Source organism: Podospora anserina, chromosome 5, assembly GCF_000226545.1.
Source record: "Podospora anserina S mat+ genomic DNA chromosome 5, supercontig 9".
Taxonomy (NCBI): domain Eukaryota; kingdom Fungi; phylum Ascomycota; class Sordariomycetes; order Sordariales; family Podosporaceae; genus Podospora; species Podospora anserina.
Window position 1 is genome coordinate 318,705 of NW_001914843.1, and position 10,417 is coordinate 329,121.

General features: G+C 53.9%; 4 protein-coding genes across 4 annotated transcripts, besides 1 other annotated feature; 2 read left to right on the forward strand and 2 right to left on the reverse strand.

The window, feature by feature from the left end:
- Positions 1-51: 51 nt before the first annotated feature.
- Positions 52-728, reverse strand: PODANS_5_8410 (uncharacterized protein; the record flags this gene model as incomplete). Its single annotated transcript, XM_001904624.1, has 2 exons — positions 52-349; positions 409-728. The coding sequence occupies 2 exons, from the start codon at positions 726-728 to the stop codon at positions 52-54; spliced, it is 618 nt and encodes a 205-aa protein (XP_001904659.1).
- Positions 729-1,294: 566 nt separating this feature from the next.
- On the forward strand, positions 1,295-1,772 carry PODANS_5_8420 (uncharacterized protein; the record flags this gene model as incomplete). The annotated part of the gene is made up of 2 exons (XM_001904625.1): positions 1,295-1,343; positions 1,405-1,772. The coding sequence occupies 2 exons, from the start codon at positions 1,295-1,297 to the stop codon at positions 1,770-1,772; spliced, it is 417 nt and encodes a 138-aa protein (XP_001904660.1).
- A 173-nt stretch (positions 1,773-1,945) lies between these two features.
- Positions 1,946-2,016, forward strand: a tRNA (tRNA-Gly).
- Positions 2,017-2,916: 900 nt separating this feature from the next.
- Positions 2,917-4,240, forward strand: PODANS_5_8430 (uncharacterized protein; the record flags this gene model as incomplete). Its single annotated transcript, XM_001904626.1, has 2 exons — positions 2,917-3,744; positions 3,794-4,240. The coding sequence occupies 2 exons, from the start codon at positions 2,917-2,919 to the stop codon at positions 4,238-4,240; spliced, it is 1,275 nt and encodes a 424-aa protein (XP_001904661.1).
- Positions 4,241-5,288: 1,048 nt separating this feature from the next.
- Positions 5,289-7,444, reverse strand: PODANS_5_8440 (uncharacterized protein; the record flags this gene model as incomplete). Its single annotated transcript, XM_001904627.1, has 2 exons — positions 5,289-6,797; positions 6,860-7,444. The coding sequence occupies 2 exons, from the start codon at positions 7,442-7,444 to the stop codon at positions 5,289-5,291; spliced, it is 2,094 nt and encodes a 697-aa protein (XP_001904662.1).
- Between the last annotated feature and the right edge of the window lie 2,973 nt (positions 7,445-10,417).

Sequence of the window (10,417 nt, forward strand, 5' to 3'; positions counted from 1 at the left end):
CACACATCCCTATAAATCTCACTTGACACCAAGCTCCCGTCCCCCTCCTCGCTAAATCTCGTTAAACAGCCCCCAATCCTTCACATCAAAACTCTCCCAAATCCTCGCCGCATACTCGACCGCATCCCCAATCAGCTCGCCCTGCTTCCCCATCGCCAGGTCAATCTCCTCCTCGTCATACTCCCCCTTGATGTGCGGCACATTGATCGTCACGAGGATGTCCGTCTGCTCCTTCTCCAGCCTGATCAGCGTCAGGATCAACGCGGTAAAGTCGGGAGCGCCCTGTCTCTCTCCCTCACGCTGCCTGTGTGTTTGCGTCGCGATCAAGGTGTAAGCGGGGATATCTTCCCTGTTACGCCCCCCACGGTCAGTATTTGGTGGGAAGGGGGAGGGAGGAGGAAAACATACGAGAGGTGGCTGATCTGAGTCTCGGTTGTATTCCACACCTGAACCGTCTCGGCCGCGTCCTCGACGCCGACGAGCTCCTCGAGGTGGGTGGTCAGGGCTTTGGCGTCCCGCTCGAGGGGGTCGTCGGACGAGGACGAGGACGAGGAGGAGACGCGCTCGGTGATGTCGACTATGATGGAGGTGAAGCCGTCTTTGTCGATGTAGACTTCTTGGTTGTCGGGGACTTGGCGGAGCTTGGAGACGTCGGCGAAGTTAGTGGGGAGGTCGACTGTGAGGGCGCCGCCGAAGAGGGGGGTTGGTTGGAAGGTGTGGCGGGGCATGTTGGAGAGGGTACTCTGTCGGGCAGTGTAGGAGATGCAGTAGGTTGGTGATGGAGCTGGGGAGAGGAAAGGAGGTTTGCGACACAGGTTGCGACTGGGCAGGTGTAATAAGAAATGTAGATCAGGTATGAGTTTGCGCGGCAAGGCGGCAGTGATGGCTGGATGGCGGGGTCCAAACACAGCTTCGTGATCCGCGGGGCTGCTGAGAGTGGGCAGTTTGCGGGGTAACTGTCTCGTCTTTTGCTGCTGCGCCCGGGTTTTGGGCTGCGCCGCAGAAGATGTGTAACAGGGTCTTGGTCTTTTGGGCTTGACTACCTAATGAGGGAACCTGTCAAGCAACCTGGAAATCAAGGCGTCTTTATATCTGTAATTCGATATATCTTCCGAAGCGCTACAAGTCTCCCTTTTGCCCAAAACAGCTTAGCTCCTTAGCTCAGCTTCCCGCCAAGCCTCAACTCGAACCTCACCTTAGCCAGGGGAGAGAGCTACGTCACTCTTCCCCCGCTCTCTCACTCACACACCCTCACAACTTCGTCTCATCTCACCTGAAACTTCTCAGTTGGCAAATGTCAACCAAAATGTCCGCCGCCTGCATCTTCTGCAAGATCATCAAGGGTGCTCAACCTCCCCTCCTCAATCCCCTTTCTCACAACCCCTCACTAACCCCCGCTCACAGGTGAAATCCCCTGCTTCAAACTCTTCGAATCAGACAAAACCCTCGCCTTCCTCGACATCAACCCCCTATCTAAAGGCCACGCCCTCGTCATCCCCAAGCACCACGGCGAGAAGCTCACCGACATCCCCGACGACCAGCTCGGCGAGATCTTGCCCGTCGTCAAAAGGCTCGCTGCCGCCACCGGCGCCAAGGACTGGAACCTGCTGCAAAACAACGGCAAGCTGGCTCATCAGGAGGTCGGGCATGTGCACTTCCACATGATCCCCAAGCCGAACGAGAAGGAGGGGCTGGGTGTTGGGTGGCCGATGCAGGCGACTGATATGGATAAGCTCAAGGCGTTGTTTGAGGATATCAAGGGGAAGATGTAAATCGGAGATATCAATTCCAAACGGAGCTACTGTTGTATTGTCTGTCTGATATAATTACGAACCTCCTAAGACGTCAACACACTCCTCTTTTAAGATTTGCTCCTGTCGTTGCAAAAACATCTTTGCCACATATACCCTAATTCCCACCACAACACCCATCGAATCAGGAAGCAGCATCAGTGGTTTAGTGGTAAAATCCATCGTTGCCATCGATGGGCCCCGTGTTCGATTCACGGCTGATGCATCTCTAATTTTCTTTTAGCTTTTTTCTTCTTTTTTTCTTTTCTTTTTTTCTTTTCTCTTTTCTTTTTTTCTTTCTTTTCTTCTTTTTTTCTTCTTTCCTTCTTCTTTTTTTGTTCTTTTTTTTTTTCACTTTTTTTTTCCTCTTTTTTTCTTCCCCTCTCCCCCCGTCTACTCCACCCCCTTTTTGCTCCATCACCTTCCAGACCAACGGCTTTGAGCTCTGCAAAAGTGCTTCAGTACCTAGGTAGTTCATCCTCAACACTCAAAAGTTTACCTCGACTTAACCTTTCGAGGCTTCACTGCCTAGACCGCTCATCAAACCAGATGATGATTACATACTTTGCACCATTTATCATCCATTGTTTACAGAAACAACACCATCACACGCGGCCAAAAATGCTGGACTTGATAGATCTTTTCAAGACTAGAAAAAAAGAAGAAAAAAAGAAAGAAAAAGAAAAGAAAAAAAAAGAAAGCGGCTAATCTGTAGCCGAGTAGTGATAAGACGGCTCGGGCCATATCACACCACGTTGTTTATGCCGGCAGTGTGACATTCTAGGTAGTTCTGTTTTTCCGTCCACACACGAGCTTTCCCAAACGGTGGGCTTTCTGCCGAATGGGATAGGGATCGACGACGAACCTTCTGCATCCCTACCTACCTTGCCTACCTTGATTGTTACACGACAGTGACAACGGTGGTTCTTGTGTCGATAGGGTTCATCCGGCTGGCCGGGTAGAATGCAGGTAGGTATGGGATGAGGGGTTAGGATATGGAAGTGACGGGTGAGGAGGTCAAGGCAGTCTTATATCGTCCGTCCGTCCCTCCCCGCAATTTTTGTTTCGCTCTTGTCGGGGATTGTTCTCTGTGATGTGATCAAAAGTCATCCACGGCAGCATCACCATGCATCATCACGAGCGGAGCAAAATGGGACGCCCCTGGTCCCGCAAAGTCACCATCAGAGATGACACCATCACTTCCGCCGCCCACCTCACCCTTCGACAATCCCTCCTCCCCAACCTGCTCGTCACGACCCTGTTCTTCCTCTGGGGCTTCGCCTACGGCCTCCTCGACGTCCTAAACTCCCACTTCCAGCACCACCTCTCCATCACGCCCACCCTCTCCGCCCTCCTGTCCACTTCCTACTTCGGAGCCTACTTCCTTCTCCCCCCCACCCTCTCCTCCTTCATCCTCCGCTCCTACGGCTTCCGCGTCACCTTCATGACCGGCCTGGCAATCTTCTCCATCGGCTGCCTCCTCTTCTGGCCCTCGGGTGCCTACTCCTCCTTTGGCGGCTTCTGCGGCAGCATGTTCGTTGTCGGGGCTGGGCTCGCCACCTTGGAGACGGCCGCCGATCCCTTTCTTTCCATCTGCGGTCCCCCGCGATACTCGGAGATCCGCCTCAACCTGGCGCAAGCAGTTCAAGGGGTTGGCTCCTTCGTCGCGCCGTTGCTGGCGTCAAGGGTGTTTTTCGGAAAGGGACTCGAAGAACAGGGGGGGGAGGGGCTGAAGAATGTTCAATGGGTCTATCTCGGGGTGGCGGGGTTTGACGTGTTGTTGGTCGTGTTGTTTTGGGTGGTGCCCATGGTGGAGGTGACGGATGCGGATATGGGGTTGCAGGAGAGTCAGATTGACGGACCGAGAGAGGTGGGACCTTTCAGGAGACAGTACAACCTCTTCCTTGCCGTCTGGAGCCAGTTCTGTTATGTCGGGGCGCAGGTCGCTGTTGCGGTGAGTTTTTCTGACCGCAAGAAAGGGGAAAGTGGCTGACAGAGGACAGAACTACTTTATCAACTTTTGTGAGGAAGCCGGTCGGGATAGGGCTACTTCTTCTGACCTCCTGGCTGTGGGCCAAGGACTGTACGCCTTCAACCGGTTCGTGGCTGGCGGGTTGCTGACTATTCCTGCGTTCAAGCCGAGGTATATGCTTGCTGCTTATCTCGGACTATGCTTCGTCTTTGTCACGGCGGCGATGAACACCGCCGGAGCGACATCAATCGCGATGTTGATGCTCGTTTTGTGTTTCGAGTCTTGCTGTTTTGCAACCATATTCACTCTCGGGCTGAGAGGGTTGGGGAGACACACCAAGATGGGGGGATCGTTGCTTGTGGCTGCTATTTCGGGGGGCATGGTCTTTCCGCCCATGATGGGGGCGGTGGTGAGCGCGAGGGATGCGCATACTGCGATGGCGATCCCAATGATGGGGTATATTTTGGCTTTTGTGTAAGTTCTTCCTGGAAGGAGGGTGTCAAGGAGACTGGCTGATGTTGATGATAGGTATCCGGTGTACGTCAATATCTGGAAGAAGGATGTGATGGATAGCCATCGTGAGACGACGGTCGGTATTGAGAAGCCGGCTGTTGGTGAGAAGGCGTTGCAACTAGAGGAGCAACGTTCAAAGACGGAGAAGGAGCATGCTGAGGAGGGACCGGACATCCGGATGGTGTCAAAGTAGAAGACGGCCTGTTCCATTGTGCTATGTGGCTAGATAACTCCTCCTCTGCTCTTGTACCTCCAGTTTGACCCCGAAACGGCTTTCGTAACCGGCCACTCCATCACGGCTTGGCCGGTGAGCTTTTTGCTAACCTCTGCTTTATTTTCCTTCATGTCACACTGGCTACCTTCCGGCCTTTTCTTTTTTGTTGTGTCTGCTGTACTCATTTGTTTTGTTTTGTCTACCGGTGGTACCCAGAAGCCATCTCCCACCGACCTTGTAAGCCTCCCTCCATTGCTACATCAAAATAAGAAACGGGGAGTAGCTTGCACAAGCACAACGCTTCCCCGTCTTTGGCTTGGTCTACCCCGCCCGCCCTTTCCCTCCCGGCTTTTGCTCAGGAACACCCCTGACCTGAGAGCTCGAGATCGAAAGATCCGGGACAAGGTTTCACAGTCGCATGTCCTGTGGGGCAACACATCGACGAGAAAAACAGGATCACGAAATCAGAAGCTGGCACTTATTAATTCATTCCTACCGCTACTTCCTACTCGCCTGCTTGATCAAGCAAACTTTCGTCGTAGAGGCATATTTTCTCATTTTTCATCAGTATAACTCTTCTCCCACCCTCCCCTTCTCAAACCCCACACCCTCGCTCGATACCGCTAGGTTGAACATCCAGGAGGGTAGGTTTCGTAAATCTCGAGTCTCGATTTGTTGTCCAGAAGCAAGTAGCAAAGAAACAAGCTGGACACGAGGGGGAAAAAGTACACAACTCTACGCCGTGCTTTTCCCCTCCGTCATCCTCATATCCCCGAGACTGGTTCAGCACTAATCTCGTCTACTGCTCCCTCTCCAGCGCCTCAAGCTCCTTCATGACAGATGGCTTGGTAGCAATCTTCTTCACCTGCGTATCCTCCAGTTTCTCACCACCAGCATGTCTCATCTCCAGGTCCTCGATGGCCCGGATCTTCTTCTGCAAGCTGCGAATCTTCTTGGCGTTGGCGCTTTGGGCAGGCGTCATAGCACCGTCACCGCCGCCGAGAGGGGAACCTCCTTGAGGCTGCTGCTGCTGCTGCTGCTGCTGCTGCGCCGACTGTCCAAAGTGGCCGGGTCGGCTCTGGGAGCGGGCACGGTGCGTGTTGCTACGGTTGCGACCGTTGAAGTTGTTGCGAGACTGGCTGCGGTGCTGGGAGCTGTGGCCCTGACCCTGGTTACGGCGTTCGGGGCTGCGGCCCTCAGCAGGGGAGCCGTTGCCATATTCTCGGGGTGGAGGCGCAAGGCCACCCTCGGAGCCGGGAGCATCCGTGGCATTGCCCTCGCCCTCCTTGGCCTTCTTGTTCCTCTTCTTCTTGTTCTTGGCCGCCGCTTTGGAAAGATCGCCGCCATCAGCAGCGATGGCACCGGGAATGCCGGCGGGCCTTGTGGATTCGGCACCGGGGACTTGGTTGCGGGGGCGACCAAAACCGTTGGGCCCAATCTGGGGCACACCGTTGCTAACCGTGTGCGCAGCCCCGCCCTCGTCCTCGCGCTTGAAGTGGAGGGGGGTGGACGAGCCACGGGCTCCAGGAGGACGGTAGGCGCCCACGGGCTTGGAAGGCGTCTTCACCGTGCCCAAATATTTCAGAGCAGACGGGTGGGGGGCCGGCACAGGGTGCAGCGGGTCCCCGGCCGGGAGGGCATCCGCAGCCGCGGGACGCCACATGACGTTGTACAGCTCGTTGAAATCCTCGTTGTACACGATGCCACCGCCAACGTGCCAGAGCTTGACGCCGTTGTCCACGCGAAGGCGCGGCGAGGTGGTGGCCGTCATGATGTAGCGACTGTCGGGACTCCATTGGCAGACGCTGGGGTTGCCACTCTCAATCGTCGTGACCTTGCGGTTGTCCTTCTCGAGATCGTACACATCGATCTGGCCAGCCAAGTTGCCAAAGCCGGCAACGAGAGCAAAGCGCCCGGTGGGCGAGAAGATGATGGTGTTGCGCGGTCCCAGAGGGAAGGAGTGGGTAGGCACAGCCCGGTGGTTGAAGATGGTGGTCTTGGCGGGCATGTAGCCGTAGACGACACCAAACTCCTTGGAGTTGGGCGACCACGACACATCATGGATGGGGCCTTCCTTGTCCAGGGTGATCCTGGCATCAAAAGAGCCGTTGGCACTCAGGAGATACATGTTGGTCTCTCCGTAGTAGCTCTTGTTGGACTTGTCCACCTCTGTTTGTGCCAGCACAATCAGGTTGGTGCCCAGCGCGTTCCACTTGAGCTGGACCTTGTCGCCCTTGAAAAATGTCTTTTGCGAGATCGGACTGCTGAACTGGGGGACGTTGTAGACCTTGACGGCGGCCGGTTGACCCTGGAGAAGTCAGGGTTAGCAAACTGTTCGAGCGTCAGGAATCGAGCGTTGAAAGAACATACCTTGCGCTCGGGGATGAAGACGGCCACGTTTTGGCTCTTCCCAGGCGCGATAGCAAAGTCGGTGACGCCCTCGGCGCGGAGACGGTTCCAAGGCGCCGAGAGGTCGTTGCTGTTGTAGAACTGGACCTCATTGGTGACCAGACGAGCGCAGAACTTCTCATCGGCCGTGTACTGCAGGTTCCAGCCCGACATGTTCTTGTAGACAAACCTGCCCAGCGGCTGCTTTTCCTGGCCTTCGGGGACGTCCTCGATGGTGCGCCAGACCTTGACGTTCTTGGTAGCGTCACCATTCTCATCCTTGGCGGGGCGCTCCCAGGTGCTCATGTAGGTACCGCCTGGGGAGAAGCTGATCTCGTACACCATGGGGAGTGGGAGGCTGGTCAAGACGTGGCCGACCGAGGCGTCGACGACCGAGATGCCGTCGTTGGTAGCATAGGCAAAGTAGCGGCCGCATGGCGAGTAGACACAACACCGGAGGTTCCCTTGGGGCTTGACGAACCCAGGGAGGGCTTCGTAGACAGGCGCAGCGTCAAAGACGCCGATGGCCGTCTGGGTTCGGTAGGCAAACTGCAAAGGACTGGCCATGACTAGTCAAAGTCACAGATGGTCGCGATGTAGGTAAGGTGGGGGGGGTGTTTTCTTTCGGGTTTTGGGCGTTCCTGAGGATGATGTTCCCGGTGGAAGATTGATGCGCAAGAGAGGGGCCGAGGAGGGTCACGCAAGCGATTGTTTTTCTTTGTCACAAAGGCGATCGAGGAGGCTTGGGTTGGACCGTGGAGCGAGCGCAGAGGGTCTGTCTGGCAAGCAGCAAGTAGTTTGGCAGGGCCTTTGGCTGAAGAAAAAAAAAAGCGGGACGAGTGGCTCGGGCAGGGAGGCGGCACTCGGGATTCAGGTTGAGCGTTGCAGGGCAGCAGCACGAACACGCGACGGCGACAGTGGGTTGTCGGGTCGAGGCTGGAGCTGAAGCTGAAGCTGGACGCAAAGAAATAAAAAACCGACCGTCGATTGGGGGGGAGGGGAGACTGGAGGGAGACGGCGAAAGAAGAAGAGAAGCACCCTAGGGGAAGGTTGGCGAAGGCGGTGCGTGTGTGTGTGTGTGTGTGTGTGCTGGGACACCGAAGAGGATGGGCTGCGGGAGGAAAAAGGGAGGAGGAGGGTGGAGGGTTCCACGATATCGTGATCATTTTTTTACCATTTTTTAGTCGCTGATTCAGGCCTGGCCCGCCCCACCCCCAACCCAACTGCCACCACCCCCAACCCTGGAGTAGGCCATCTCGACTCAGGCGACCGGCATGTTCGCTGTAACGTTCTACTATTTTACCACTCGGCAACAGTTGCCCTTCCGCTGTTCATTTTCTCAACAGCGATATCTATGTTACTTATGCTGCCTTTTCATTGAAGAGCCCCCATTCGACCCAACAGTGCTCGGGGTTGCCAACTTATCAGCGGCCCGGAATTTGGGCAATGGAGCAACTGATACGAACTGCTCAGTGCTGTCTTATTGCTTTACTTTATCCAAATCTATGATTTCTGCCGTTTGATCACAGGCCACTCCACACAATGGATGCCAATTCTTTATTCTCAACGCCGCACCTTCAACCCTAAAGATTGGGAGGAGGCGAAAGCGCTTGCAAAAGGCTCAGAAAGAGGCCCAGAACAAGGCCCACGACTCCACCGTTGACGGGGGGTGCACGGGCCGCCCGTCAACAGCCGCTGACACTCCACCCCGCTGACACTCGTAGGGCTGTCAGCTGTTCAGCCGCACTCAACGTCCGCCTCACCACCCCTTGACAGATTCAACACCAAGATGATAGTATCATCCGTTGTTTATTTTCCAAGGTATCTTGTTTTTTTTTGTTTTTTTGGAAGCATTATCAGACGCGAAGGGGAATTCTGCATACGAGGCAGACTTTTGTCGGAGTTCTTAAATGCATACTGAGCAATATCTTGTCGTAGACTATTTTTCCATCTACAACTTGCTACTCTGAGAGCTATCTGGCATTTTATTAGATTAAAAACCAAGCAATAACATGGGAGGGGGCCACCATCCCCTCGAATGGTCTGTCAACGTGGCCCGTCCCAGTGACCGAATCGAACCCTGCCATGAACCAGACAAGGTGCATGGCGAAAGGACGACTACACATGCGGAAGACACATAGGATGCCCTATATTTGTGAATGGGTCTTGCGTGTAGGGAACCGCGGTTCAGAAACATGTCGAATGTGTGTTGCTGGTGGAAGAGCGCGTATAGCTTACCTACCTACCTAGGTGGAAAGAGCTGGGGACAATGGGGCGAAGACCATGAAAAGCTCATCGTCGCCGATGGTTTGTTTGTTGTAGGACGGAAGCTCGGAAGGCCCAGGAGGGTGTTGGGCTGGACAACTAAAGAAGCTGGGAGAATATTGAGTGGGGAGGTTTGGTGGACAATACGACTTGTCTTTTGGAAGAGTTGAGGGGGTTCATTGACTGCCTGTCTACCCATGATGCAAGACAAAGTCTCTAAACCAATGAGACATTGTTTGAGAAGGTTGGATTTGTTTCTATCGGGATTGTTCCCAATCATATGTCATCTTTGTTAGGAAGTGCTGCCGAAAGCAAGGATACTTGAAAGAGGAGGACCACTCGACCATGAGCTTTCAGACCAGGACATGTGTACTGAAATATTGTTGAAGATTAGGTATGTATAAGAGCGTGTCGCATTTTTCTTGAGATAGATTTCACAGTATCTGTAACTTCCTCATTAGCAAGCATGCGTTGGGCAGAATTTAGGGTATGGTACTGCAAGACAGGAAAACGTGGAATAACCATCCCATCTCGTAACATCTTTCAGATATAAATTGACCTTTTAGAAGCCGAGGTAGGTATCCAAAGCCTGTCGAGTATCTAGGTGTCTTTGAAGCCCTGCTGGCTATCATTGAGTGAGACTTTGCCCTCTTGTAACATGTGATTCAAAGGGACATCTCATGATGTGTGTTATGACTCTGTAGCGCCGGTCTTTTAAGGTGTCCACAGCGTGATAAGGGCGCCATAGTCCTAGAGCAACAGAGACAAACACAACAAACCAAGAACATCATCTCTTCGACAAGTCATCATTTTTCACCTACCTGACAGCACGTTTGTCAGCAACAATTCTTCAAACCCCCGCCCCGCCCACCCGCCTCCAGTCTCACAACGCCCGGCTCGGCAATGCAATGCAATGCAGCTCACCCTGTCACGTCACCCAACCCTTTCCCAAGCGGAAAAACTATCAAGTTGGCTACCATCAATCTTGGCTGCCTTTATGAGGAGAGATCGAAAGCGTAGGAATAACCAATGCTTACGGCAGAGATTACAAATGATCATAAAGACCTGTTCCTTGGCCAAGACAACACGCATACCTGGGTAATCTAATGCGAATCCGCGAACTACTACAAATCACAACTAGCTACACTTGCGAGAAAAGTACCTTACATATCCCACCCATCCCTTCAAGATACGCCTTTCCCCTGGCAGGTATTTGTCATGTACCAAGTACAGTTACATCAGCCTCGTGAACTGCATACAAACACCCAACTCACA